Source organism: Hemitrygon akajei, chromosome 23 (genome assembly GCF_048418815.1).
Source record: "Hemitrygon akajei chromosome 23, sHemAka1.3, whole genome shotgun sequence".
NCBI classification, from domain to species: domain Eukaryota; kingdom Metazoa; phylum Chordata; class Chondrichthyes; order Myliobatiformes; family Dasyatidae; genus Hemitrygon; species Hemitrygon akajei.
This window is the reverse complement of record NC_133146.1, coordinates 62,744,803-62,770,951: the sequence shown is the minus strand read 5'-3', so window position 1 is coordinate 62,770,951 and position 26,149 is coordinate 62,744,803. Positions and strand designations below refer to the sequence as shown.

The following is a 26,149-nucleotide window of genomic DNA, read 5'->3' as shown; positions in this document are numbered from 1 at the left end:
GGCCTTGAAGGGTACGAGAGAAGAATGCTACCGGCCTTCCTGCCTGATTGACGGTAGCAGCCAGTGCGAAGTCGGAGGTGTCACTCTCTACCTGGAAGGGAATGGTCTCGTCCACCGCATGCATCGTTGCTTTGGCAATGTCCCCTTTAATGCGGCTGAAGGCCGCACGGGCCTTGAGAGGGGAAATGCGGTGGACTTGACCAGGGGGCAGACCTTGTCTGCATAGTGAGGGACCCACTGGGCGTAATAGGAAAAGAAGCCCAGGCACAGTTTGAGGGCTCTGAGGGTGGTGGGAAGAGCGAGTTCCAACAGGGGGCGCATACGGTCGGGGTCAGGGCCAATGACCCCGTTCTCCACGACATACCCAAGAATAGCAAGTCAGGTTGTTCCAAACACACACTTGTCCCTGTTATAGGTAAGGTTAAGAGCTTTGGCTGCTTGGAAAAATCATTGGAGGTTAGTGTCGTGACCGCAGATGGTGATGTTATCCAGATACGGGAACGTGGCCTTCAGTTGGCACTGGTCCACCATCCGGTCCATTTCCCTCTGGAAGACAGAGACACCATTCGTGACACCGAAGGGAACGTGCAGGAAGTGATAGAGCCTGCCGCCCGCCTCAAAGGCGGTGTAGGGGCAGTCCTCTGGGCGGATGGGGAGCTGATGGTAAGCGGATTTCAGGTCTATGGTCGAGTACACCTTGTACTGAGCTATCTGATTGACCATATCCGCGATGCGGGGTAGGGGGTACGCGTCAAGCTGCGTGAACCTATTGATGGTCTGGCTATAGTCCACAACCATCCTATTTTTCTGCCCTGTCCGAACAACGACCACCTGGGCCCTCCAAGGACTTGTGCTTGGATCAATGATCCCCTCCCTGAGCAGCCACTGCACCTCCGACTTAATGAAGGCCCTGTCCCCCACGCTGTACCTCCTGCTTTTAGTTGCCACGGGTTTACAGTCGGGGGTCAGGTTGGCAAACAGCGGTGGGGGAGGGATCTTGAGGGTGGAGAGGCTGCAAGTGGTGTCAGTAGCGTGGCTGCTGGCATGGTGCTGGGTGGGAGGTGTGGGTCGGTGTGTATGTGTGGTCAGTAGCGGGGTATATGACAAAGCCCCACAAAACTGAGAATTTCTGACAGTGATTGGTGGGAGGGGCCCATCATACTCCATTGTCTCACTTTTCAGGTGGCTCTGGAAGTCGAGCCCCAATAGCACAGGGGCACACAGTTGAGGCATGACCAGTAACGCAAAGTCCCGATATTCTGTGCCCTGCACCACCAATGTCGCTACACAACCCCCCCCCCCCCCCCAGATGTCTGTGGAATGTGATCCAGAAGCCATGGTGACCCCCTGGCTTACCGGCTGAGTCACGAGTCCGCAGCGTTGCACCGTGTCCGGGTGAATAAAACTCTCAGTGCTGCCCGTGTCAAACAGGCAGCTAGTCCTGTGCCCCATCCACCAGGATGTCCATCATTGACCTTGCAAGCTGGTGTGGAGCGCTTTGGTCGAGGGTTACGGAGGCCAGAGTTGAATCGCCGTCTTGGTGCCCGGTAAGCACCCGTGGGTCGGAGGCGTGGCGAGGTGGTGCCAACAAAGATGGCCGCCCCCATACCTCGCACGAGGTGGGCAGGCAAGATGGCGGTGACCAAGATGGCCGCCCCCATACCTCGCACGAGGCGGGCAGGCAAGATGGCGGTGACCAAGATGGTGACCCGCATGCCTTGCATACGGCGCTGCTCAACCCCGCTCGTGGCTTAGACTTACAGGCCTTGGCAAAGTGGCCCTTCTTTCTGCAGCTGGAGCAGGAAGCTTTTCGGGCTGGGCAGCGATTTCGGGCGTGCTTTTCGAGTCCGTAGAAGTAACACTGTGCGGACTTGCGACTGGCAGGAGCCGTGGTCGATTGCGGGGACTTCATGGGCTCGCGACTGGCAGCAGCCATGGTCGATTAGCCGGAGGGTTGCGAGGAGTTCACGGACTCACGAGTGGCAGCAGCTGTGGTCGATTCGCCGGTGAGTGGTGGGGTCTGCAGCGTCCATGGGACCGGCGGGAGATCGCGCGGCTGGACAGCGTCAGCATTGTGCAGAGCAGCCTCCAGCATGTTGGCCAGCTCGATCGCCGACTGTAAGGTAAGATCGGCGTTTTCCAGCAGCCGCTGGCGCACATACACTGACCTGATTCCTGTAATGAAGGCGTCTCGTACCAGGAGCTCCGCATGCTGTTCTGCCATCAGTCCCCTGCAGTCGCAGGCCCACACGAGTGTCTGTAGGGCCCGGACAAACTCAGCGCTCGACTCTCCGGCCCGCTGCCGCCACATTGCTAAGCGATGTCTTGCGTAGACGGTGTTCACCGGCCGCAGGTACTGTCTTTTGAGGGCGTCCAGTGCCCCTTGCTAGGTCAGCAGGTCCCTGATCAGGGAGTATACCCGCGGACTGACTCTGGAGAAGGGAACTCTGTGCATGGTAGCAGGCTCAGTCACGCGAATCTCTTCCAGGTACGATTGGAAGCATGCAAGCCAGACTTCAAAGGCAATGGCTGCTTCGGGAGCTTGAGGATCAATGTCCAATTTATCCTGTCGTAAAATGCTCTCCATGTTTTAAAATTGCTGCTAATAAAATTGATGCACCATCAATAACTCTCGGAGACGGGAGGCAAACAATAGGCTTTTATTAGCTGCAAGAGACCACGATTAGTAGCAAGAAACCACCACACAACATCCTGGAGACTGAGGGAGGAGCAGTGCCTCCAACCGCCTTTATACAAGTGTCTGTGGGAGGAGCCACAGGAGCAGTCAGCAGAGGGGTGTGTCCAGACAGGTATATGTAGTTCACCACAGAGGGGACACAGGGGGAAGCAACAGTCAGGTGAGAAGAAGTAAAAGGTCAGAGTGAAGAATGGGGTGGGGGGGAATTTGTTTACTGGAGGGAGAAATCAATATTCATGTCATCAGGTTGGAGGATAGCAGACGGCATAGAAGATTTTGCTCCTCCATCTTGGCATAAGAGGAGGCCATGGATCGACACAATGGAATGGGAATTGGAATTGGAATTAAAATGTTTGGCCACCAGGAAGTCCTGCTTGTGGCAGATGATGCATAGGTGCTTGACGAAGCGGTGTCCCAATTTACGACAAGTCTCACCAATGAAGATCAGAGTGGTCGGCTATGTGTGGAGCCAAAAGAAATGGGAGAGATATTAAATGGGTTTTCTGCATCTGTATTTACTAAGGAAACTGGAATGGAGTCTATGGAAGCAAGGCAAACAAGTAGGGAGGTCATGGAACTTATACAGATTAAAGAGGAGGAGGTGCTTGCTGTCTTGAGGCAAATCAGAGTAGATAAATCCCCAGGACCTGACAGGGTATTCCCTCGGACCTTGAAGGAGACTAGTGTTGAAATTGCAGGGGCCCTGGCAGAAATATTTAAAATGTCGATATCAACAGGTCAGGTGCCAGAGGATTGGAGGATAACTAATGTTGTTCCATTGTTTAAAAAAGGCTCAAAAAGTAAGCCAGGAAATTATAGGCTGGTAAGTTTGACATCAGTAGTAGGTAAATTATTGGAAGGAATACTAAGAGATAGGATCTACAAGTATTTGGATAGACAGGGACTTATTAGAAAAAGTCACCATGGCTTTGTGCGTGGTAGGTCATGTTTAACCAATCTATTAGAGGTTTTCGAGGAAGTTACCAGGAAAGTGGATGAAGGGAAGGCAGTGGATGTTGTATACATGGACCAGTAAGGCCTTTGACAAGATCCCGCATGAGAGGTTAGTTAGGAAGATTCAGTCGCTAGGTATACATGGAGAGATAGTAAATTGGATTAGACATTGGCTCAATGGAAGAAGCCAGAGAGTGGTAGCAGAGGATTGCTTCTCTGAGTGGAGGCCTGTGACTAGTGGTGTGCCACAAGGATCAGTGCTGGGTCCATTGTTATTTGTCATCTATATCAATGATCTGGATGATAATGTGGCAAATTGGATCAGCAAATTTGCTGATGATACAAAGATTGGAGGTGTAGTGGACAGTGAGGAAGGTTTTCAAAGCTTGCAGAGAGATTTGGACCAGTTGGAGAAATGGGCTGAAAAATGGCAGATGGAGTTTAATGCGGACAAATGTGAGGTATTGCACTTCGGAAGGTCAAACCAAGGTAGAACATACAAGGTAAATGGTAGGACACTGAGGAGTGCAGTAGAACAGAAGGATCTGGGAGTACAAATACATAATTCCCTAAAAGTGACGTCACAGGTGGATAGGGTCATAAAGAGAGCTTTTGGTACATTGGCCTTTATAAATCAAAGTACTGAGTATAAGAGTTGGAATGTAATGGTGAGGTTGTATAAGACATTGGTGAGACTGAATTTGGAGTATTGTGTGCAGTTTTGGTCACCTAATTACAGGAAGGATGTTAATAAGGTTGAAAGAGTGCAGAGGAGGTTTACAAGGATGTTGCCGGGACTTGAGAAACTGAGTTACAGAGAAAGGTTGAATAGGTTAGGACTTTATTCCCTGGAGCGTAGGAGAATGAGGGGTGATTCGATAGAGGTGTATAAAATTATGATGGGTATATAGAGTGAATGCAAGCAGGCTTTTTCCACTGAGGTTCGGGGAAATAAAAACCAGAGGACATGGGTTAAGGGTGAAGGGGGAAATGTTTAAAGGGAATATTAGGGGGGGATTTCTTCACGCAGAGACTGGTGGGAGTGTGGAATGAGTTGCCAGATGAAGTGGTGAATGCGGGTTCACTTTTGACATTTAGGAAAAACTTGGACAGGTATATGGATGAGAGGGGTTTGGAGGGATACGGCCCAGGTGCAGGTCAGTGGGACTAGGCAGAAAATGGTTCGGCACAGCCAAGAAGGGCCAAAAGGCCTGTTTCTGTGCTGTAATGTTCTATGGTTCTATGTAGAGGAGGCCGCATTGGGACCACTGGATACAATAGACGACCCTAGCAGGTTCACAGGTGGTGTTACCTTACCTGGAAGGACTGTTGGGGCTCTGAATGGAGGTGAAACATGAGGTACAGGGGCACGTGTAGCACTTAAGCCTCTTGCAGGTTTAAGTGCCTAGAGGGAGATTAGTGGGGAAGGACGAATAGACAAGGAAATTGTGGAGGGAGCGATTCCAATGGAAAGTGGTGGGGAGGTAAAGGTCTGTTTAGTGGTAGGATCCCTTTGTAGATGGTGGTAGAGGAGGATAATGTGTTGGATGTGGAGGCTGATGGGGTGATAGGTGGTAAAAACAAGAAGGACTCTATCACTAGACAATAATGCAGGAGTAGGCCATTCGGCCCTTTGAGCCATTCACTGTGATCATGGCTGATCATCCACAATCAATACCCCGTTCCTGCCTTCTCCCCATATCCCTTGACTCCGCTATTAAAATTGTGTTAAGTTTACATACTGTAAATATGAATGAACTTAATGTAAGTTTGATTTTAATAGGGAATGGAAAATTATAAGATCTAGTGTTTGTTCAGTATAATAAATGAAGTGTATGATATTAGAATATGGAAACTCATTTCTAATCACAGTTCATTCTTAGCCGTATATATTGCTGCAAACATTGATTTCTGATTGTTATCTATCAAGTGCAATGTGCAACTGGTACTTAGCTAATGATAAAGGGATTCATGTAACTGAAATAGTTGTGTAGATGAATAGTTTTATAATGTATATACAATCAATGACTCTTAAAACACAAAATATTAAGTCACCATTAATTGGTTATGATTATACTGAATTGACACAAACTATGCAAGATTGCTTTCTAGAAACTCTGCTTATGTTTGTCTTAAATGTACTTGAGAACCTGATCAATGGTAATTAATGTTAATTGGTTTCAACATGAAATGACAGTGGAACTTCACTCAGAAACTCCTCCAGTTTAACAAAGGGAAAATTCTCTATTTTAAACTGTTTTACAAAGCTATAAGAATATTGCATTTTTATAGTGAATTAGCATTGCTTTCATGTACTGGGTGATTACTATTAAGAATGTATAAAAATGTTAACTGCAGTACCAGTTGAAGTAATTTCTACAATCACCTCATATATATCATCATTCGTTTGGGACAATTCTTCACTTGTCTTCAAATAAAATCTTTTGACAATGAGGTTACTTCAAGCCCTGATCAATATGCCTGTAGTTCAACTTAGTTGCTTAGATTGTGTCTTTTCTGGATCAAGATCTTTCTCTTCTTCACTAATGACAGGAAATTGATGTTGAGGTGATTCACCTATTTAAAAAAAAAGTTACAGTTAAGTAGTGCTAGTTAAAATTATACTTTAAATTTATTGTTGTGTGGTATTAGCAAATAAGAAATAAACACTTAAATTTATGGCAGATATTTAAAAATATACCAAACCAAATTACTAACAATGAGTTCATAAAATTTCTTATATATTTAAGCTACCATTTATATGCTACAATTTTCACTCACTATTTCACCATTTAAGTAAATGTTAGTTTATAGCAAGCACACTAAGTGAAAAATAAAATTATTCAACATTTACAGCACTTGGAGAATGAAAAGCATTATAATAATGCTGGCTTTCAATTTAGGGGATGGTTATTGATGTGAAATACTAAATTCAGTAGCACAATAATGAAGTGATTGTAGATATAGCCTCCTGATTGAAGACAATTGGTATTTATGTACATCCAGTACCATTAAGTTGTCAGTTACATGGACCAATGCAGCTTTTGGCAAATGCTTTCTTTTCTTTTGGACAGAGTGTGATTTGCTGACTCGTAGGATTCTCATTCCCTCTAGCTGCGCAATTTCTGTCACTCCTCCCATAATCTTTGTCTCCCATTCTCTGCAAGCTGAAAAGGAATAAAATGAAGCAGCTCATACCCAATGCTCCCCTCTGAGCCAATTCTTCTTCAATGGCCAGCAGACGGTTGTATTTTGCCACCCGCTCTCCATGACATAGACCTCCCAGTTTGATGAACCTGGCCCCCAGACCAACAGCCTGAAGGGAATGAAAACCAACAAATGTGGTTAGTTTGAAGTTTTAGGAATTGAAATAGACAAAAGCTATTAATGATGTTGGTGGGCGGGAGAGGGGGGAAGTGTAGTGGAATTCATTTTAAGAAGTTCAACAGTACCCAGCTTAAAGTAAGTATTAACAAATTGAAGAATTGTCATTATTAGCATGTATAATATGTAATGTAAAATTTAAAAAACACAAAATGGGAAAGGCCTGTTTATTATTTTTCACTAGAAGCATAAAGGATATGGACAGATATTAGTTCACTGAAAAGCACAATGCATGGAAATAGCAGGGTAACTATCTATTCTTTGCACCTAAACCGAACTTAAAAGCTTACCACAAAATACTTTCTTTCTAAGTTCTAAAATGTTTTACATAAATGTGATAAAGAGTCCTAAATGGGTCTAAAATATTAACATATATTATGGGTTAAACTACAACTTCTGAATCTGAATTCAACTGCTAGCTAAAATGAAAAAAAAGTTTGAACAAAGTATATGGTAATTTAGGTCTGCCATTTGAAGAATTCTGATTGTATGTGATTTAACTACCATTTTCACCTTGACTACTACAATGATGTTTTAAGATTTACTATATTTTCCCTGGCCATTGTAAAAATAATAACAACATATGGTGCTGCAATTAATTAGTTCAATAGATTTAAAACAACTAAACTAAACTGAGCTGCAAGATTTAACTGAATGAGCTATTTGTAAAAAAGTTGCTAATTAGGGGTAACACGAGGGGGAATTTCTTTAATCAGAGTGGTAGCTGTGTGGAATGAGCTTCCAGTAGAAGCGGTAGAGGCAGGTTCGGTATTGTCATTTAAAGTAAAATTGGATAGGTATATGGACAGGAAAGGAATGGAGGGTTATGGGCTGAGTGCAGGTCGGTGGGACTAGGTGACAGTAAGCGTTCGACACGAACTAGAAGGGCCGAGATGGCCTGTTTCCATGCTGTAATTGTTATATGGTTATATTCTATGAAGTTAGGTCATAGTGAATTGAATTGACTTTATTTCTTACATACTTCACATACATGAAGAGTAAAAATCTTTACGTTATGTCCCCATCTAAATGTGCAATGTGCAATCATAGTAATTTATAATAAATAGAACAGTTAATGTAATATAGAGTACACTCAAATCAGCATGAGCTCATCAGTCTGATGGCCTGGTGGAAGAAGCTGTCCTGGAGCCTGTTGGTCCTGGTTTTTATGCTGTGGTACCGCTTCCCAGATGGCAGCAGCTGGAATAGATTGTGGTTGGGATAACTTGGGTCCCCAATGACCGTGCGGGCCCTTTTTACACACCTGTCCTTGTAAATGTCCTGAATCATGGAAAGTTCACAACTACAGATGCGCTGGGCTGTCCACAACACTCTCTGCAGAGTCCTGCAGTTAAGGCAAGTACAGTTCCCATACCAGGCAGTGATGCAGCCAGACAGGATGCTCTCATTTATGCCCCTATAGAAAGTTCTAAGGATTTCGGGGCCCATACCAAAACATCCTCAACTGTCTAAGGTGAAACAGGCACTGTTGTGCCTTTTACACCACACAGCTGGTGTGTACAGACCACGTGAAGTCCTCGGTGATGTGGATGCAGAGAAACTTGAAGATGTTTACCCTCTCAACCCCAGATCCACTGATGTCAACAGGGGTAAGCCCATCTCCATTCCTCCTGTGATCAACAACCAGCTCTTTTGTTTTTGTGACATTGAGGGAGAGGTTGTTTTCTTGACACCACTGAGTCAGAGAGATGACATCTTCCCTGTAGGCCACCCTGTTATTGTTTGAGATAAGGTCAATCAATGTAGTGTCGTTGGCAAATTTAATTAGCAGATTAGAGCTCTGGGTGGCGATACAGTCATGGGTATACAGGGAGTAAAAACGGGGACTCAGTATGCAGCCCTGAGGGGCTCCTATATTGAGAGTCAGAGGGCTGGGGGGGGGGGAGGGACCCCACTCTTACAACCTGCTGGTGATCTGACAGGAAGTCCAGGATCCAACTGCACAAGGCAGGGTTAAGGCCGAGGTCTCTGAGCTTCTTGCCGAGCCTAGATGTAGCCTATGGTGTAGAATGCTGAACTGTAGTTCAAGAACAGCATTCTCACATAAGCATCCTTCTCCAGATGTGTAAGGACATCTGTATAGCTTACTATGTCAGCTAGGCTGTTGTCAGTGGTATCTTCATCTGTCAGACCCGGTATAAATCTGCAATCATTGTCTGAAATGTTAAAAAAAATTGATTAGTTAAGTGATCATTTATTTTTAAATTTTTCCCCCCCCCAAGGCAGATTACCTGGAATTTCATACACATCATTCTGATTGCCAGCTGGCTTGTTGAGAATACAAGTTGGGAAGTTAAAATGCAGCTGTATAAAATTTTGTTTAGGTCTTTTTTGGGGTATTGTGTCCATTTCTGAAAAGTGTGGAAGCTTTGGAGAGAGTGCAGAGGAGTTTTACCAGGATTAGAGAGATTGGATAAATTTAGTTTGTTTCATCCGGAGCATCAGAAGTTGAGAAGTGATACAAGATAAATAAATTTTTGAACACAAAGAGCGATAGGTGCCTGGAACATACTGCCATGTAGACAGAAGCATTTAAAAGGCTTTTAGATAGGGGCATGAACAGGCTAAGGATGGAAGTATAGAGACCACGTGCAGACAGATGGGATTAGTTTAGACTGTCATCATTGCCAGTAAAGATGTCATGGCCAAGTGTTCTGAACCTACACTCTGCACGTTACTATTTATGTTCCATAAGGCCTATCTCACCTAGACTTTTAAAACAAACAATCATTTCCAGCAAAGCAGTATTTTAATTGCACGATTTCCAATCTATCCTACTGCAATTAGCTTTCATGATTAACTTACTCTACTTTGGAGACAGCAAAGCAGCTTGGATATTCGTTTTGTGGAGCGCCTAAGCTCAGTCCTCAGGATGAGTGCGAATTTTCCATTTCATGTCACCTTAAATCTCGATCCCATTCCTATTCCAATCACTCTTCAGCCTCCTCCATTCTCTTACTGAATCCCAACATAAACAAGAACAACATCTATCTACTACTGCCTACTATTGAATGTTTTCAAATGAGAATTTTTTTTCTTCAGGAAAACTGCTGTTTCTCCATTTGCCATCATGGCTATGTCCCTTTTTCATCTGGTTTCTACGTTATGATTCCCAAACATTCAGTACTCAAGCTATTGGTCACCTGATCTTTTCTTGACCAATCTGCATAAAATTTTTAATCTCACTCACCCACCAACCACCCAAAGTCTGCTTACTCAAGATGATTTGAAAACTGTACCCTTTCAATCCTTCTCCAGTTCTGAGTAAGGATCTGTGTTCTGAAATGTTAACTGGTCTCTCTTTCTACAGATGCTGCTTGACTGGCTGAGTTCTTCCAGTATTTTATGTTTTTACTACAATATCCTATTCCCAGATCCTTCCTAATCTTTACTGAATTATTGGGATTCAAGGCATTCATTTGTTTCTAGACATCCCCTTGATCTTGCCCATCTAGTTCTGTAACTTCATTCAACCCAGCCCACTCCATATAACTAACTTTTCTCAAATGTATCTGAAATGATTATCCCGCTTTCAACTCTATCACTATGTGATTTTAGTCCACTCTCAAAAACAAATGTCCACTCTGCTGTACCTTTCTGCAGCTTTAAAAAACTTCATAAAGCTCAGTTCTTCAAAGGTACTTTCAATCTCATTTCACTGTCAACTTGGAAGATTTTCAATTTTACAGATTCTAAATGAATTTGTTATAATTGACAGGGATACTGAATTATTTTATGAACAGAAATGGAATGCAGCAATTTCAATGATAATTATTTAAAAAGTAGTGACAATAACTTCAGTATATTTCTAGCTCATAAATAACATACCTTCCAATAATTTTGCAACGTGAATTAAATTTGAAATTGTGGTTTGATTGGCATGTTTCAATACCAAACCACTGCTTTGATTTGCACCCAGGCCATCTGTTAGGAGCTTGTCTATTGACCTTGAAGCTGCATCAGCCAGAATATAACACTGGGGACTAAGAAGACTACATAGCTTATTCCACTGTTCAACATCCTGAATAGGAAAACAAATGGTTATTGTTTTGATGATAAATATATATATGTTTTTTAAAAAATTAACTCATATAATTAAATAACAAAATTTCATTCATTTTGTTGTATAAATGCAGTAAAGCATTAATGTTTCAAAGGAGGCTTAACAAAATTTAACAGAGTGCTACATGGTATATTAAAACTGATGCAAATTGCTGCTGGTTCCTAAAGGATGGTGGTGGCTTGTTAATTGTAGATGATCTGTCTAGAAGCGATGCAAGCACAAGGGGTGAATAAGGAAAGAAAATAAGTAAAGGCTTCAGCTGTGAGATATAAAATACTGCAGTTGTAAAATGAAATCAAAGAGAATAATGTAAATGCACATTAGATCAGACAGGATCCATGATGAGAGAAAAAAAGAGTGAATGTAACAGGTTTATGACCTTTCATCAAAACTGGCCCATTCTGGTACAAATAGTTGAACTTTGTCTTCAGAAGTAAAGGTATCAAAGGTTGCTGGAATGCAAAGATGTAAAAATGATAGATTCTGCAGCTCCTGCAGGTGCAGTGGTGCAAGAAGGAAATGACCATTGGTGGGGAAGAATTCTGGGAGGCACTAGTAACTTCTGGGAAAGCTAGAAAACATAGAGATGTATCTAGTGGTGGCCTTACATTGAAGGTGATAGAAATTATAGAGGATGTGGTGGAAGGTGAGGACAATGGGAACTTTATTCTGGTTGGGAAGAGAGGTGGTGAGGTAGAAATGTGAGAACAGAAATGTTGCTTTGAGAATTCCATCAACACCATTGTTAAGGAAGGTGACTGCTTTGTAAATGCTGCCATTCAATTCACTGAAGGTGACCCCGAGTTTCTAGTCACTTTAATGAAGCCTAGTGTCTCAAGGAACAGAATCAGTACAGTACAGTTCTCATAACCCAGTTTCAGGTTAACCTATCTCAAGCTTATTTCTTCTGAAAAACAATTAGACTGTAACAATATTTCTTCAAATGTAGAACAGTATGGTACAGGAACAGATCCTCAGCTCAAAATGTTGTGCCATACTAATTAAGATAATGAACCCTAATTAAACTAATCCCTTCTACTCAGCGTTTAACACCATCATTCTTACAGTCCTGATGGAAAACCCTTGCATTGGGGCAGTTCCATTCTCTTGACCTCAAAAGCCCTATTCTAGTGGTAGGAGTGATCGTCAGAACTGGAGACCACATTGGTTGCAATGAATGGCCACGATTGTAGTGCCTTGCCATCTCCTTTGCTCTCCATGGAGTACTGCAGAACTGCCTTCCCGCTGTTGGATCTCAGTAGTGATCTCATCCATCCAGTCCACCAGAACTAACTTCTTATGCTGGGATAGGCATTGACTACATTTGTAGTGTGTGATAATGCATGAACACTCCTCAGCAGTCTTCCTCTCTTTCTGCACTACTTATTTAGTTTATTTTTATATAAATACTTCTTATTGCAATTTATAGTTTTTATTATGTATTGCAATGTAACACTACTGCAAAACAACAAATTTCACGACATATATATGCCAGTGATATTAAAGCTAATTCTGTGATAAACGGCCTCCTTCTTGGAGGCTGATCAGAAGAGATTCACTAGCCTAATTCCTGAGATGAGAGGGGTTTCCTGTCATATGTGACTAAAATTGTTTAAACCTATAGTCTCTGCTGTTTAGAAGAATGAGGGATGATCTTATTTAAATATATGAGATTCTAAGCAGACGTAATAAAATTGATAACCGAGCTGTTTCCCCAGGAGGGACCGAATATGATAGTTACAAACACAAAGTACATTGCAGATGCTGTGGTCAAATCAACACGTACAAACAAGCTGGATGAACTCAGCAGGTCGGGCAGCATCCGTTGAAATGAGCAGTCAACGTTTCAGGCCGAGACCCTTCGTCAGGACTGAAGAAGGGGGGGTCAGGGGCCCCATAAAGAAGGTGGGGGGCGGGTGGAAAACCAATCAGAGGAAAGATCAAGGGGTGGGGGAGGGGAAGCAGGGAGGGGATAGGAGGAGAGGTGAAGAAGGAATCTGAGGGGAAAGCACTATGGGTAGTAGAAGGCGGCAGAATCATGCGAGAGGTGATAGGCAGCTAGAAGAGGAGACCGAGTGAAAGTGGGATGGGGGAAGGGAGAGGGAGGGAATTACCGGAAGTTGGAGAATTCGATGTTCATACCAAGGGGCTGGAGACTACTCAGACGGTATATGAGGTAGTCTTCAGCCCCTTGGCAACATCTCATATACCGTCTGGGTAGTCTCCAGCCCCTTGGTATGAACATCGAATTCTCCAACTTCCGGTAATTCCCTCCCTCTCCCTTCCCCCATCCCACTTTCACACTGTCTCCTCTTCTAGCTGCCTATCACCTCTCTCATGATTCTGCCGCCTTCTACTACCCAAAGTGCTTTCCCCTCAGATTCCTTCTTCACCTCTCCTGCCTATCCCCTCCCTGCTTCCCCTCCCCCACCCCTTGATCTTTCCTCTGATTGGTTTTCCACCCTCCCCCCTCATTCTTTATAAGCCCCCTGCACCATCCTTCTTCAGTCCTGATGAAGGGTCTCAGCCCGAAACGTTGACTGCTCATTTCAACAGATGCTGCCCGACCTGCTGAGTTCATCCAGCTTGTATGATAGTTACAAGATGCGGCGCCATTATTCAAAACTGAGATGTGTGGGAAAATCTTCTCAAAGAGGCTGGTGTATCTCAGGAATCCTCTACGCCCATGGGTTGTGGAGATTAGATCACTGGAGATATTCCAAGAAGAAGTAGATAAGTTTATGCAAAATTCAGAGTTGAAGCCTGAGGCAGATCAGCCATAATCATAATGGATGACAGGTAGGCTTGAGATAAGGTGGTCAACTTCCGACTCTGATTTAATGTCATGTTTTCTCTGACATTATTTTTATTTTCCTCCTCTCTCTAGTCATCCATTCCCTTTTTACATCCCTTTCAGATGAATCACCTTCAGATTGTAAACCTTTATCACCCTCCATCTGCCATCAGTATCAGCGCTGTTAGTCTCCAGTTTATCACTGTCATTCCCTATCTCCACCCTCCCTGTATCTTAAAACATCCTTACTTCTTTTCCAAATGTGACACAGTTCTCAGGAAAGATATTTGAATTGGTTAATTGTTCTCTCTGAATAATTGCTCCCTGACTAGCTGAGTGATTCCATTATTTTCTCTTTATTTAAGAATTCAAATGAGATTAAAGTTATGAGACAAGGTGGGAAGCCAGCCAAGACAGTATTTAATTACATTGTTTATATAAATATTTATTCATTTTTCTTTAGAAATTAAACTATGAACTTTCGATTGCCTGACACTTTAAATCTCCACCATACTTTACTCCCTTTGTGGCCTCCTGTACTATTACAATGAAGCCCAATGCAACTTCCAGGAACATCACCTCTTCCACCCGGGCACGTTGCAATCTTCTGGACTCAATATTGACCTATACAACTTAAAGTAACTTAACTTTTCTATCAATATCTGTCATCCATCTGTGATATTGGCTCAGCTTGTTTGTTCCAGTCCTCCCTCTTTTCCTCTGAGAGTGGAAGATGTGCCGGTTTGACCTGTCATTGGCTCTGCATTTTGCAATTCTTGCATTTTTTATCTATGTTCTTAATCTCTAATTGTTTCTATTCACTCATTGACCAGATGAGCTTGTTTACAGTTTACCTCCTTGGTCATCCTAGTTTTATCCAGAGACCCTTATCCCTTTGCACTTCCCTGCACACCATCAAACTTCACTTGTCTCTTTCCTAGTTCTGAGTCTTTGGCTCTCTTTCTGTTTCCACATGTGCAGCATGACCACTTGTGTAGAAACATAGAAACATGGAGAACCTACAGCACAATACAGACCCTTCAGCCCACAAAGCTTGCCAAACATGTCCTTAGCTTAGAACAACCTAGGCTTACCCATAGCCCTCTAATTTTTCTAAGCTCCACGTATCCATCCAGGAGTCTCTTAAAAGACCCTATCATTTCCGCCTCCACCGCCGCTGCCGGCAGCCCATTCCACACACTCACCACTCTCTGAGTAAAAAGCTTCTGACTATCCACATGATTAATGCCTCTCATCATCTTGTACACCTCTAATCCTCTGTTGCTCCAAGGAGAAAAGGCCGAGTTCACTCAACCTATTCTGACATTTCTGTTTTTCTGATATCTTCTGTTTTTATAATGGCAGTGAGTTGAATTGAATTGAAAGTTGTACATGAAGTTCAGGGGTTTGTTATAAATGTAAAATTGTTATAGCTTTTCATGTTCAGAGAAAAATAAAGTAAATCTTTTGCACAAAAGTGGATGTGATATTCTCAAATGTAGAGGAGTGTCTACAATTAGCTTTCATAATGGAAATGCTACTGGAATTATCTATTAATTTTTCCTCTATTTAACAGCATACACCAGGTTAGGACTGTAGTATAAGTAACTGTTTCATGGCTGGATGAAGTGGCTGTGTTGGGCTAGATCAGAGAATCCCAATGGGGTTGATATGTTTATTAAGGAGGCATTAGAGGAAATAGAAGTTTGAGGGGGGGTGCAAGAGCTTTGGGGGGGGTGGTAACTTGCTGCTGTCATCAACATTGGAGAGGCATTGCCAGTTTGTACAGTATTAAATTATTATTTTAAATTAGCCCCGTTAATGATGGATAAATACGTATAATGTGATCTCTGTGAGTTTGAAGGCAGTGAAGCCTTGAATTTTATTCTTGTTGAGAAACAGAAACTACAGAAAATGCATCAATACGATGTTACATACCTGGGGTGTGGTTTTATTCCATTCCCATCAGATCAGTGACAACCCATGTGTCTTATTTGTAATACTGTACTGTCTAATGAAGCCATGGCACCATTAAGATTGCAGGAACACTTCCATAAAAGATACCATAAAAAGGCTACTTATGGTATTACTCAGTTTCAAAAGATGAAAGAAGCATTTGAAAAGCGTTGCAAACTTGAGTCATTTGCCAAGAGAGCTAAAAATGACCCTGATAGTGGTCTCATTGATAGCAACATCTGGAAAATCTCAGACAATTGGTGAAAGATTAATAATGCCTGCTGTATCAGAAGTACTCACCGCTATCCTCAAAATGGATACCAGAATCTTAAAATCAATTGCTCTAAGTAATAACTATAGCTCATCATACCGACGAAATGAACGAAGACATTGAGTAACAACTATGCACAGAACTACAAAAAAACAAAATTTGGGATACAACTGGATGAGCCAACTGTGCGAGACAAAGAGGCATTGCTAATGGTATACGTAAAGTTTATCAAAAATGGAAAAGTTTATGAAGATATTCCTTTTGTAAAATGATAAAAACAAATATCAACGGAAAATCTATCTCCAATGAGCTCAAAATGCATATTGAGGATAAAAGTATTCTGATTAGGAGCATGATTTCTGTGCAACAGGTGGAGCACCATATATGACAGGTCACCATGGTGGTTTAGTGGCACTTATGAAAAAAGTGATTACAAGTATGTTTGCAATCCATTGTGTAATTCATTGTCAACATTTGCAGCCAAAAGCCTCAGCCAGTGACTTTTTTCAAGCATGAATTCTTGTAATATCTGCAATTAACAAAATTAAAGCTCATCCATTAAATAGCAGAATATTTTGCCACTTATGACAAGATAACTATGAAGAGTTTGAACACTTGCTTCTTTACACTGGAGTACGTTGGCTGTCAAAAGGCTGCTGCTTAAAATGTTTCTTTGATTTTTTTGATACCATGGTTAAATTTTTGCTCAAAGTCGGCAAAAGCATGGGAATCAAGATTGAACTTCTACACGGAAATGTGGCCTAACTAGCCGATCAGTATAACAAAATAAACATTCTAAATATGAAACGGCAGAATGAGAATTTCAATTTAATCCAGGCAAGAAGTGCAGTGTCCACTTTTAATTGGAAATATATAAGCAAAACATTGGGAGAAGAACATTCTCACAGTTCCCTGCATGGAAAGTATGGTATTCTCTTTCATAGACAGTGATTTGCAAGAGTACTGCTTATACCTGCAGTCACTGAAGGATTTTCAGAATCAGTTCAAGGACTTGAATGATCTGGAAATTTTGGACTGCATAATTATAACCATATAACAATTACAGCACGGAAACAGGCCATCTTGGCCTTTCTAGTCCGTGCCGAATGCTTACTCTCACCTAGTTCCACCTACCTGCACTCAGCCCATAACCCTCCATTCCTCTCCTGTCCATATACCTATCCAATTTTTTTTTTAAATGACAAAAATCGAACTTGCCTCTACCACTTCTACTGGAAGCTCGTTCCTCACAGCTACCACTCTCTGAGTAAGGAAGTTCCTCCTCGTGTTACCCCTAAACATTTGCCCCTTAACTCTCAACTCATGTCCTCTTGTTTGAATCTCCCCTACTCTCAATGGAAAAAGCCTATCCACGTCAACTCTATCTATCCCCCTCATAATTTTAAATACCTCTATCAAGTCCCCCCTCAACCTTCTATGCTCCAAAGAATAAAGACCTAACTTGTTCAACCTTTCTCTGTAACTTAGGTGCTGAAACCCTAGTAACATTCTAGTAAATCTCCTCTGTACTCTATTTTGTTGACATCTTTCCTATAATTCGGTGACCAAAACTGTACACAATACTCCAAATTTGGCTGCACCAATGCCTTGTACAATTTTAACATTACACCCCAATTCCTATACTCAATGCTCTGATTTATAAAGGCCAGCATACCAAAAGCTTTCTTCACCACCCTATCCACATGAGATTCCACCTTCAGGGAACTATGCACCATTATTCCTAGGTCACTCCGTTCTACTGAGTGATCCCAGTTCTTTGCAAGGTGGAAGGACAGGAAGAGAGTTTGCAAGAAGAAATTATCGAAATTCAGAATGACGAAGAAGCAAAAATGCTTTTCAAAAATGTTGGCTTTTATGGTAGGTGGCTGCACTATCATATGAAGTTTTGTGGTCTTTGGAAATGAGCCAAACTGCTCTTCATTGCATTTCCATCCTTCTATCTTGTTGAAAGAAGCTTCAGTGCAGTGAACCAGATACTCACAAAAACAGCTTGGACACTGTTACACATGGGCACTTTTAAGGCGTTTGCTGACTCAACTTGAACCAGATATTTCAACTCTTGCTAAGAATCATCAAGCTCAAAAATCACATTGATATCGAAACTGCTGTACAGTGTACAGGTACTGTGTAAGCCAGGTTTAAAAATAAATAAAAAATTAAAGCAGGATTATTGTTCTCATGTTAGTATATGCTAGACATATTTTTAAACTATGGGGGTGGCAGAAAGTATAGTGTCTCTAAGATGGGTTTTGGCAAGTATGAAGGTGCTTTAGGGAGGTGTTAGCAAGTACAAAAATGCTTCAGGGAGGCATTGAGCTAAAAAAATTTGGGCAACACTGGACTATATGGTCTTTAGCATCCCTTTAATACTGTCCTATTTATACTGAGGTTTCTTCACATTCTCTGCTTTCTATAACCAAATACGAATTTACAGTATTTAGAGCCTTTCATGGCCTAAGACATTACAGAAAATTAAGTGCTCTTGAAGTGTAATCGTGGTTGTATTCTGAGCATTGAGCATCCAATTTGAGTAGGCAGAGTCTCAAATTAACAGATTATTTATATTTATTGTTGTTGTTGAAGGATAAATATTAGCAATGGATGAAGAACTTCTGTCTTCAGAACAGTGTCAGGGAATATTTTATGTACGTCTGAGGAAATACAAGGGATTTTAATGTCTCAGCTGTGGTATAGTTCCTTGTAACTCCACTCTTCATACATCCAGAGCTTAGTGTAAATCCACAAATTCTTATGACTACAAAATGGATTTATAGAATATTCCTACAACTAGTATGTGTTTGAGATCATTAAGATTATATAGGTTAAAAAGCCATTTTGTATTGGTCCTTACTCAATTAGTTCCTTAAAGTGCTATCTTGAGCCATTTCCATAAACCAATACTCCTTTTTTAGATATTTTTCATTACTTTAAAATGGTCTCTCTCCTTCAAAACCTACTATAGATTCCCTTTCCAGCAATGTTCAAATAAGGGATCCCTTAACACTCTGCATTAAATATTAAGTTGATGACTGAAGATTTTTAATTCTTCCATTCAAACATTGAGAAGACTGAACAATTATCTTCTACCCTAAATAATCAAAGGTACACGAGTGAATCTGCAGATGCTGGAAATAAATAAAAACACAAAATGCTGGCAGAACTCAGCAGGCCAGACAGCATCTATAGGAGGAGGTAGAGACGACGTTTCGGGCTGAAACCCTTCATCAGGAGGGTTGCCTGATGAAGGGTTTGGGCCTGAAACGTCGTCACTACCTCCTCCCATAGATGCTGTCTGGCCTGCTGAGTTCTGCCAGCATTTTGTGTTTTTACCTAAATAATCAAGCCTGGTTCTTTCATGCTACCATTGTGTAACCTCTTCAAACTACATCATTTATTGAGAACTCTTCTAGTTTAAGATGACGCCCCCGAAGATGTGTGACAGCTTATTGGTGGTTCAAAAGTAAAGGAATTCAATTAAAAACATCATTAATAATGTTTTTTTAAAAAGCAAGTTGTGGTAAACTATCACTGCAAACAATGAAGAGGCAAGTGAGGGCAAAGTGAACTTGAGATATGCGCCCTGCTAGTGCACTGCAAAATCGATCCATTTGGAATTGGAGCCATGCTGGTTGGAGTGGACAAGTTGGAGGAAGGAAGATGGGATAGAGGAGTTTCAATGCCCGTCCAACCAACCATGTACGAGGGTGGATCACTGAAAGCATTGAGCTGATTTTGAGAGGTCAAGAACAGCTTTGTCGGTGGTGAAATCCAAGTCCAAAGCGAATTACTGGATGGCATGTTCTAGGCCCAGACGATTCTCTGCTGTGAGGCCTGGGTCCTAAAGCAAGTACAATACGCTGTTTTGGACAAGCTAATCGCTGGCCCAGGTAGACTGGAAAGGCAGGGTGTCGAGAGTTGGGTGATGAGAGGTGAGCTGATAGAGGTATATAAGATGATGAGAGGCATTGATCATGTGGATAGTCAGAGGCTTATTCCCAGGGCTGAAATGTCTGACACAAGAGGGCACAGTTTTCAGGTGCTTGGAAGCAGGTACAGAGGAGATGTCAGGGGTAAGTTTTTTCATGCAGAGAGTGGTGAATGTGTGGAATGGACATCCGGGGATGGTGGTGAGGTGGATACAAAAGGGTTGTTTAAGAGACTTCTGGATAGACATATGGAGCTTCGAAAAATAGAAGGCTATGGGTAACCCTAGGTAAATTCTAAGGTAAGGACATGTGCGGCACAGCTTTGTGGGCCGAAGGGCCTGTATTGTGCTGTAGGTTTTCTATGTTTCTAGATTGGATTGCTTTAAGCACCGAACCAATTTGGAGAGGTCGAGAACAGCTTCTATGACAGCGAAATCTAGGCCTGGAACGCTTTGTGCGGGTGGGGCAGGGGTCCTAGAGGGAAGTTCGGCTATTTAAGGTGCTGGATTAGGTAGTCTGGATACTCCTCTCTCCATGACGCTAAGGCTGTGAGACTACCCTCCCCCACCCGGTTGCCGTGTTTTCAGTCTGCAGTAATTTCTATGATGAAGTGAATACCCAAGCTTTGGGTCTACATCGGGCACGTGGATCTAAGGACTCAATATGATTCAGAATGCTGTTGTTGATGGTGTTGTCGTTGATTGCTTCTATTGTTTGCAGGATATGTTTTGATTTTTTTTCTCTTTCTCTGTGGACACTGAGGGCTTGGTCTTAATTTTTTTAAATTGAGTGCTTTCAGGTTCCTAACTTTGTGACTGCATGTTAAACAAACAAATCTCAAGGTTGTATAATTTATACATTCTTTGATAATCAATGCACTTTGAATCTTGAATTCTGCACATCTTGACATAATAGTCAATTTTGACAAATCTGTTCTGTAATTTTGACTAACTGGGAAAGCAGAACAGTCTCTACAGTAAGCATGAAGCATGGTATCTGATGTCTTCAATAGGTGCTGCACTGCAACTTTGACTCGTACTCTTTGCAGGTATTCCAGATCTCCACTGGTGGCAAGTGCAGGATTTCTCAGTGGGCTGCAGGTAGCAGATCCTTTGTTTGCAAAGGAGGAAATGTATATCAACTTTGCCAACTGGACAGAACATTCAGATTTATCTCTCTGTCTAAGATCATACAATTACAATCTGCACTCTTGCAGCAACTAGTCGCTCACAAATCTTACTGGAAGATTTATCAATTGGAAAGGATTATATTTCATTAACACAGAGGTGCTTTGAAATCACAGTTAAAGCTTTCTCTAACTGGAGAGAAGGTTCTTGGGAAACTGAAAGGTCTGAAGGCAGGTAAGTCACCTGGACCAGATGGTGTACATCCCGGAGTTCTGAAAGAAGTGGCTGATGAGATCATGGAGGATTTAGTAATGATCTTTCAAGAATCACTAGATTCTGGAATGGTTCAGGAAAATTGCAAATGTCACTCTACTCTTCAAGAAGGGAGAGAGGCAGAAAAAAAGGAAACTATAGGCCAGTTAGTCTGACCTTAGTTGTTGGGAAGATGTTGGATTCGATTATAAAGGATGAAGTCTCAGGGTACTTGGAGGCACATGATAAAATGAGCCATAGTGGGCATGGTTTCCTCAAGGGAAACTCTTGCCTAACAAATCTATTGGAATTCTTTGAAGAAATATCAAGCAGGATAGACAATGGTGAATCAATTGATGTTGTGCATTTGAATTTTCAGAAGGCCTTTGACAAGGTGCCACACATGAGGCTGCTTAACAAGCTATGATCCCATGGTATTACAGAAAGATTCTAGCATGGATAAAACAGTGGCTGATTAGCAAGAGGCAAAGTGTGGGAATAAAGAGAGCCTTTTCTGGCTGGCTGCTGGTGACCAGTGGTGTTCTACAGAGGTATGTGTTGGGACTAATTCTTTTTAACTTATATGTCAATGATTTGGATGATGGAATTGATGGCTTTTTTGGAAAGTTTGCAGATGATATGAAGATGGGTAGAGGGGCATGTAGTTTTGAGGAAGTAGAGGGGCTACAGAAGGACTTGGACAGATTAGGAGAACGGGCAAAGAAATGGCAGATGAAATACAGTGTTGGGAAGTGTATGGTCATGCATTTTGGTAGAAGAAATGAAAAGGATGACTATTTTCTAAATGGAGAGAAAATATGAAAAAACTGAGGCACAAAGGGACTTGGGAGTCCTTGTGCAGGATTCCCTAAAGTGGTTGAATCTGTGGTGAGGGAGGTGAATGCACTGTTAGCATTCATTTCAAGAGGACTAGAATATAAAAGCAAGAAATAAATGTTAATACTTTATATAGCAATGGTGGAGCCTCACTTGGAAGCATTGTGAGAAGTTTGGGCCCCTTAGATTGGAAAGAATATGTTGAAACTGGAGAGAGTTCAAAGGAAGTTCACGAAAATGATCAGGATTGAATGGCTTGTCATATGAAGAGCTTTTGATGGCTCTGGGCCTATATTCGCTGAAATTCAAGAGAATGAGGGGCGACCTCTTTGAAACCTATTGAATGGTGAAAGGCCTTGATAGAGTGGATGATAGAGATATTTCCTATGGTGGGAGAGTCTAAGACCAGAGGACACAGCCTCAGAATAGAGGGGTGTCCTTTTAGAACGGAGATGAAGAGGAATTTCTTTAGCCAGAGTGTGGTGAATCTGTGGAATTCCTTGCCACATGCAGCTGAGAAAGCTGAGTCTTTATGTATATTTAAGGCAGAGGTTGATAGATTTGTGATTGGTCAGGACATGAAGGGATACAGGGAGACGGCATGAGATTGGGGCTGAGAGGAAAATTGGATCAGCTGTGATGAAACTATGGAGCAGACTTGATGAATCAAATTACCTAATTCTGCTCCTATATCTTACAGTGTGTTATTTCATTGTCAACTTTCACTCCCTAATCCTCCAATGTCTTAAGAATACAGTCCCCTATTTCCAAAACTCTCTGGAGACTTGCTATTCCACTTTTTGTACCTTCCATACCCAAACTCTCCTTATCTCTTGTAGGCTCTTCCGTTTTGTTCTTCAACCCACTATTGGGGATACGAATTGACAATAAATTGGACTGGTCAAAGAACACTGAGGCTGTCTACAAGAAGGGTCAGAGCCATCTCTACTTCCTGAGGAGACTGAGGTCCTTTAACATCTGCCGGACGATGTTGAGGATGTTCTACGACTCTGTGGTGGCCAGTGCTATCATGTTTGTTGTTGTGTGCTGGGGCAGCAGGCTGAGGGTAGCAGACACCAACAGAATCAACAAGCTCATTCATAAGGCCAGTGATGTTGTGGGGGTGGAACTGGACTCTCTGATGGTGGTGTCTGAAAAGAGGATGCTGTCCAAGTTGCATGCCATCTTGGACAATGTCTCCTATCCACTCCATAATGTACTGGTTAGGCACACGAGTACATTCAGCCAGAGACTCATTCCACCGAGACGTAACACTGAGAGTGATAGGAAGTCATTCCTGCCTGTGGCCATCAAACCTTACAACCCCTCCCTCGGAGTGTCAGACACCCTGAGCCAATAGGCTGGTCCTGGACTTATTTCCACTTGGCATAATTTACCTATTATTATTTGATTATTTATGGTTTTATATTGCTTTATTTCTACACTATTCTTGGTTGGTGCAACTGTAACGAAACCCAATTTCCCTCGGGATCGATAAAGTATGTCTGTCTGTCTGTATTGGTAGCTAAATTTTCAGTGACTTAATTTCCATTTTCTGGAATTTCCTTCCTAAATCCCTTAATTTCTCAAATTCTCTTTGCACTTTTAAATCATTAACAAATCTGCTTGGCTAAACATATAACCCTCATTCATTGCCTCAGTAGCTCTGAAAGAGCAAATGAATATATATCGATGTTCAATGGATTAGATTACATTAATATGGCACTATTTTGTAGCTTTTCTTAGATAAGTTGAATGAAATAAGAGCATTAAACCTATTGAAACAGTAGTTCGCATTTTACATTCACAATTTATCGACTTTATTTATAATCCTTCATATTTACAAACATAGTAACTAACCTCCTTCCGAAGAGGATCTATCAGACCAATAATTGATGGATATTGCTCTATCAGCTTTGTGTAGAACTCTATCATATCATCAGGATGTTTTAATACTCCAGTTATAACTTCATATTTCTGTTTTTCCTGTAAGATATGAAGTTAAAATATCCATTTAAATTCCCAATTCAGTAAAAAAGAGCACAAGAGATAACAATCTTCTTCCTTAAATTGCCACTGTCAGAAGTAAGTCCCTGGCCAATGTGATTCACACTATATCAAGAAGTAGTTGAGGGAATGAGATAGAAGAAAGGTCTTAGGACCAGATGGTAAAATAGTTGTAATATGAAGACTCAGACACCAGAATAAGCCATGCTCTAGCAAAATTGTTCAAATGTAGAAGAACTTACATGACAATGTGGAAAGGTGAGTCTGAGTACAGAGAGGAAATTAAGAGCCTGGTGGCATGGTGCGAAGACAATAACCTATCCCTCAACGTCAGCAAGATGAAGGAATTTGTTGTTGACTTCAGAAGGAGTAGCGGACCACATGACCCCATCTACATCGGTGGTGCGCAGGTGGAACAGGTCAAAAGCTTTTAAGTTCCTTGGGGTGAATATCACAAATGACCTGACTTGGTCTAACCAAGCAGAGTCCACTGCCAAGAAGGCCCACCAGCGCCTTTACTTCCTGAGAAAGCTGAAGAAATTTGGCCTATCCCCTAAAACCTTCACTAATTTTTATAGATGCACCGTAGAAAGCATTCTCCTAGGGTGCATCACAACCTGGTATGGAAGTTGTCCTGGCCAAGACTGGAAGAAGCTGCAGAAGATTGTGAACATATCCCAGCACATCACACAAACCAATCTTCCATCCTTGGACTCACTTCACACCGCATGCTGTCGGAGCAGTGCTGCCAGGATAATCAAGGACACGACCCACCCAGCCAACACACTTTTTGTCTCTCTTCCCTCCGGGAGAAGGTTCAGGAGCTTGAAGATTCATACGGCCAGATTTGGGAACAGCTTCTTTTCAACTGTGATAAGACTGCTGAACGGATCCTGACCCAGATCTGGGCCGTACCTTCCAAATATCTGGACCTGACTTGCACTACCTTACTTTCCCTTTTCTATTTTCTAATTATGATTTATAATTTAAATTTTTATTATATTTACTTTGATTTGTCTTTCAGGGAGCGTGAAGCGCAGAATCAAATATCACTGTGATGATTGTATGCTCTAGTATCAATTGTTTGGTGACAATAAAGTAAAGGTGATCAGGTTCATCCGGTTCACAAACAGCAGGACAATCAGCATAATTTTAAATCATTTAGCAAAGGGTAGTTACTTGTCAAAAAGCGGATGAACTTAGAGCGTGGATCTGTACTTGGAACTATGATGTTGTGGCCATTACAGACACTTGGATGGTTCAGGGGCAGGAATGGCTTCTTAGAGTGCCAGGCTTTAGATGTTTCAGAAAGGACAGGGAGGGGGGCAAAAAGGGTGGGTGTGGCACTGCTGATCAGAGATAGTGTCATGGCTGCAGAAAAGAGCATTTTCGAGATAATGATCACAATTCTATCCCCTTTACCATAGCTTTGGAGGGGGGATAGGCGCAGACAGGTTAGGAAGATGTTTAATTGGAGTAGGGGAAATATGAAGCTATCAGGCAGGAACCTGGAAGCATAAATTGGGAGCGGATGTTCTCAGGAAAATGTTACGGCAGAAATGTAGCAAACATTCAGGGGATATTTGTGTGGCGTTCTGCATAGGTATGTTCCAATGAGAAAGGGAAAGGATGGTGTACAAAGGCTGTAGAAAAGAAAAGCTTACAAAAGGTTCAAAAAAACTAGGCAATGATAGAGATCTATAAAATTATAAGGCTAGCAGGAAGGAGCTTAAGAATTAAATTCAGAGAGCCAGAAAGGGCCATGAGAAGGCCTTGGTGAGCAGGATTAAGGAAAACCCCACAGCATTCTACAAATATGTGAAGAGCAAGAGGATAAA

At 42.0% G+C, this 26,149-nt stretch overlaps 1 protein-coding gene across 2 annotated transcripts in view; it reads right to left on the bottom strand.

Annotated features, from left to right (window-relative positions):
* Window positions 1-2,645: 2,645 nt before the first annotated feature.
* eno4 (enolase 4) overlaps window positions 2,646-26,149 on the bottom strand; it is a 91,173-nt gene continuing 67,669 nt past the window's right edge. For both annotated transcript variants that reach the window (XM_073027838.1, XM_073027839.1), the window contains 5 exons: window positions 24,165-24,290; window positions 10,886-11,078; window positions 9,146-9,213; window positions 6,851-6,968; window positions 2,646-6,229 (listed from right to left, as the gene is read on the bottom strand). In XM_073027838.1, coding sequence (XP_072883939.1) covers window positions 6,141-6,229; window positions 6,851-6,968; window positions 9,146-9,213; window positions 10,886-11,078; window positions 24,165-24,290 — 594 coding nt within the window. In that variant the 3' untranslated portion in view covers window positions 2,646-6,140. The remainder of the gene's footprint in view (window positions 6,230-6,850; window positions 6,969-9,145; window positions 9,214-10,885; window positions 11,079-24,164; window positions 24,291-26,149) is intronic.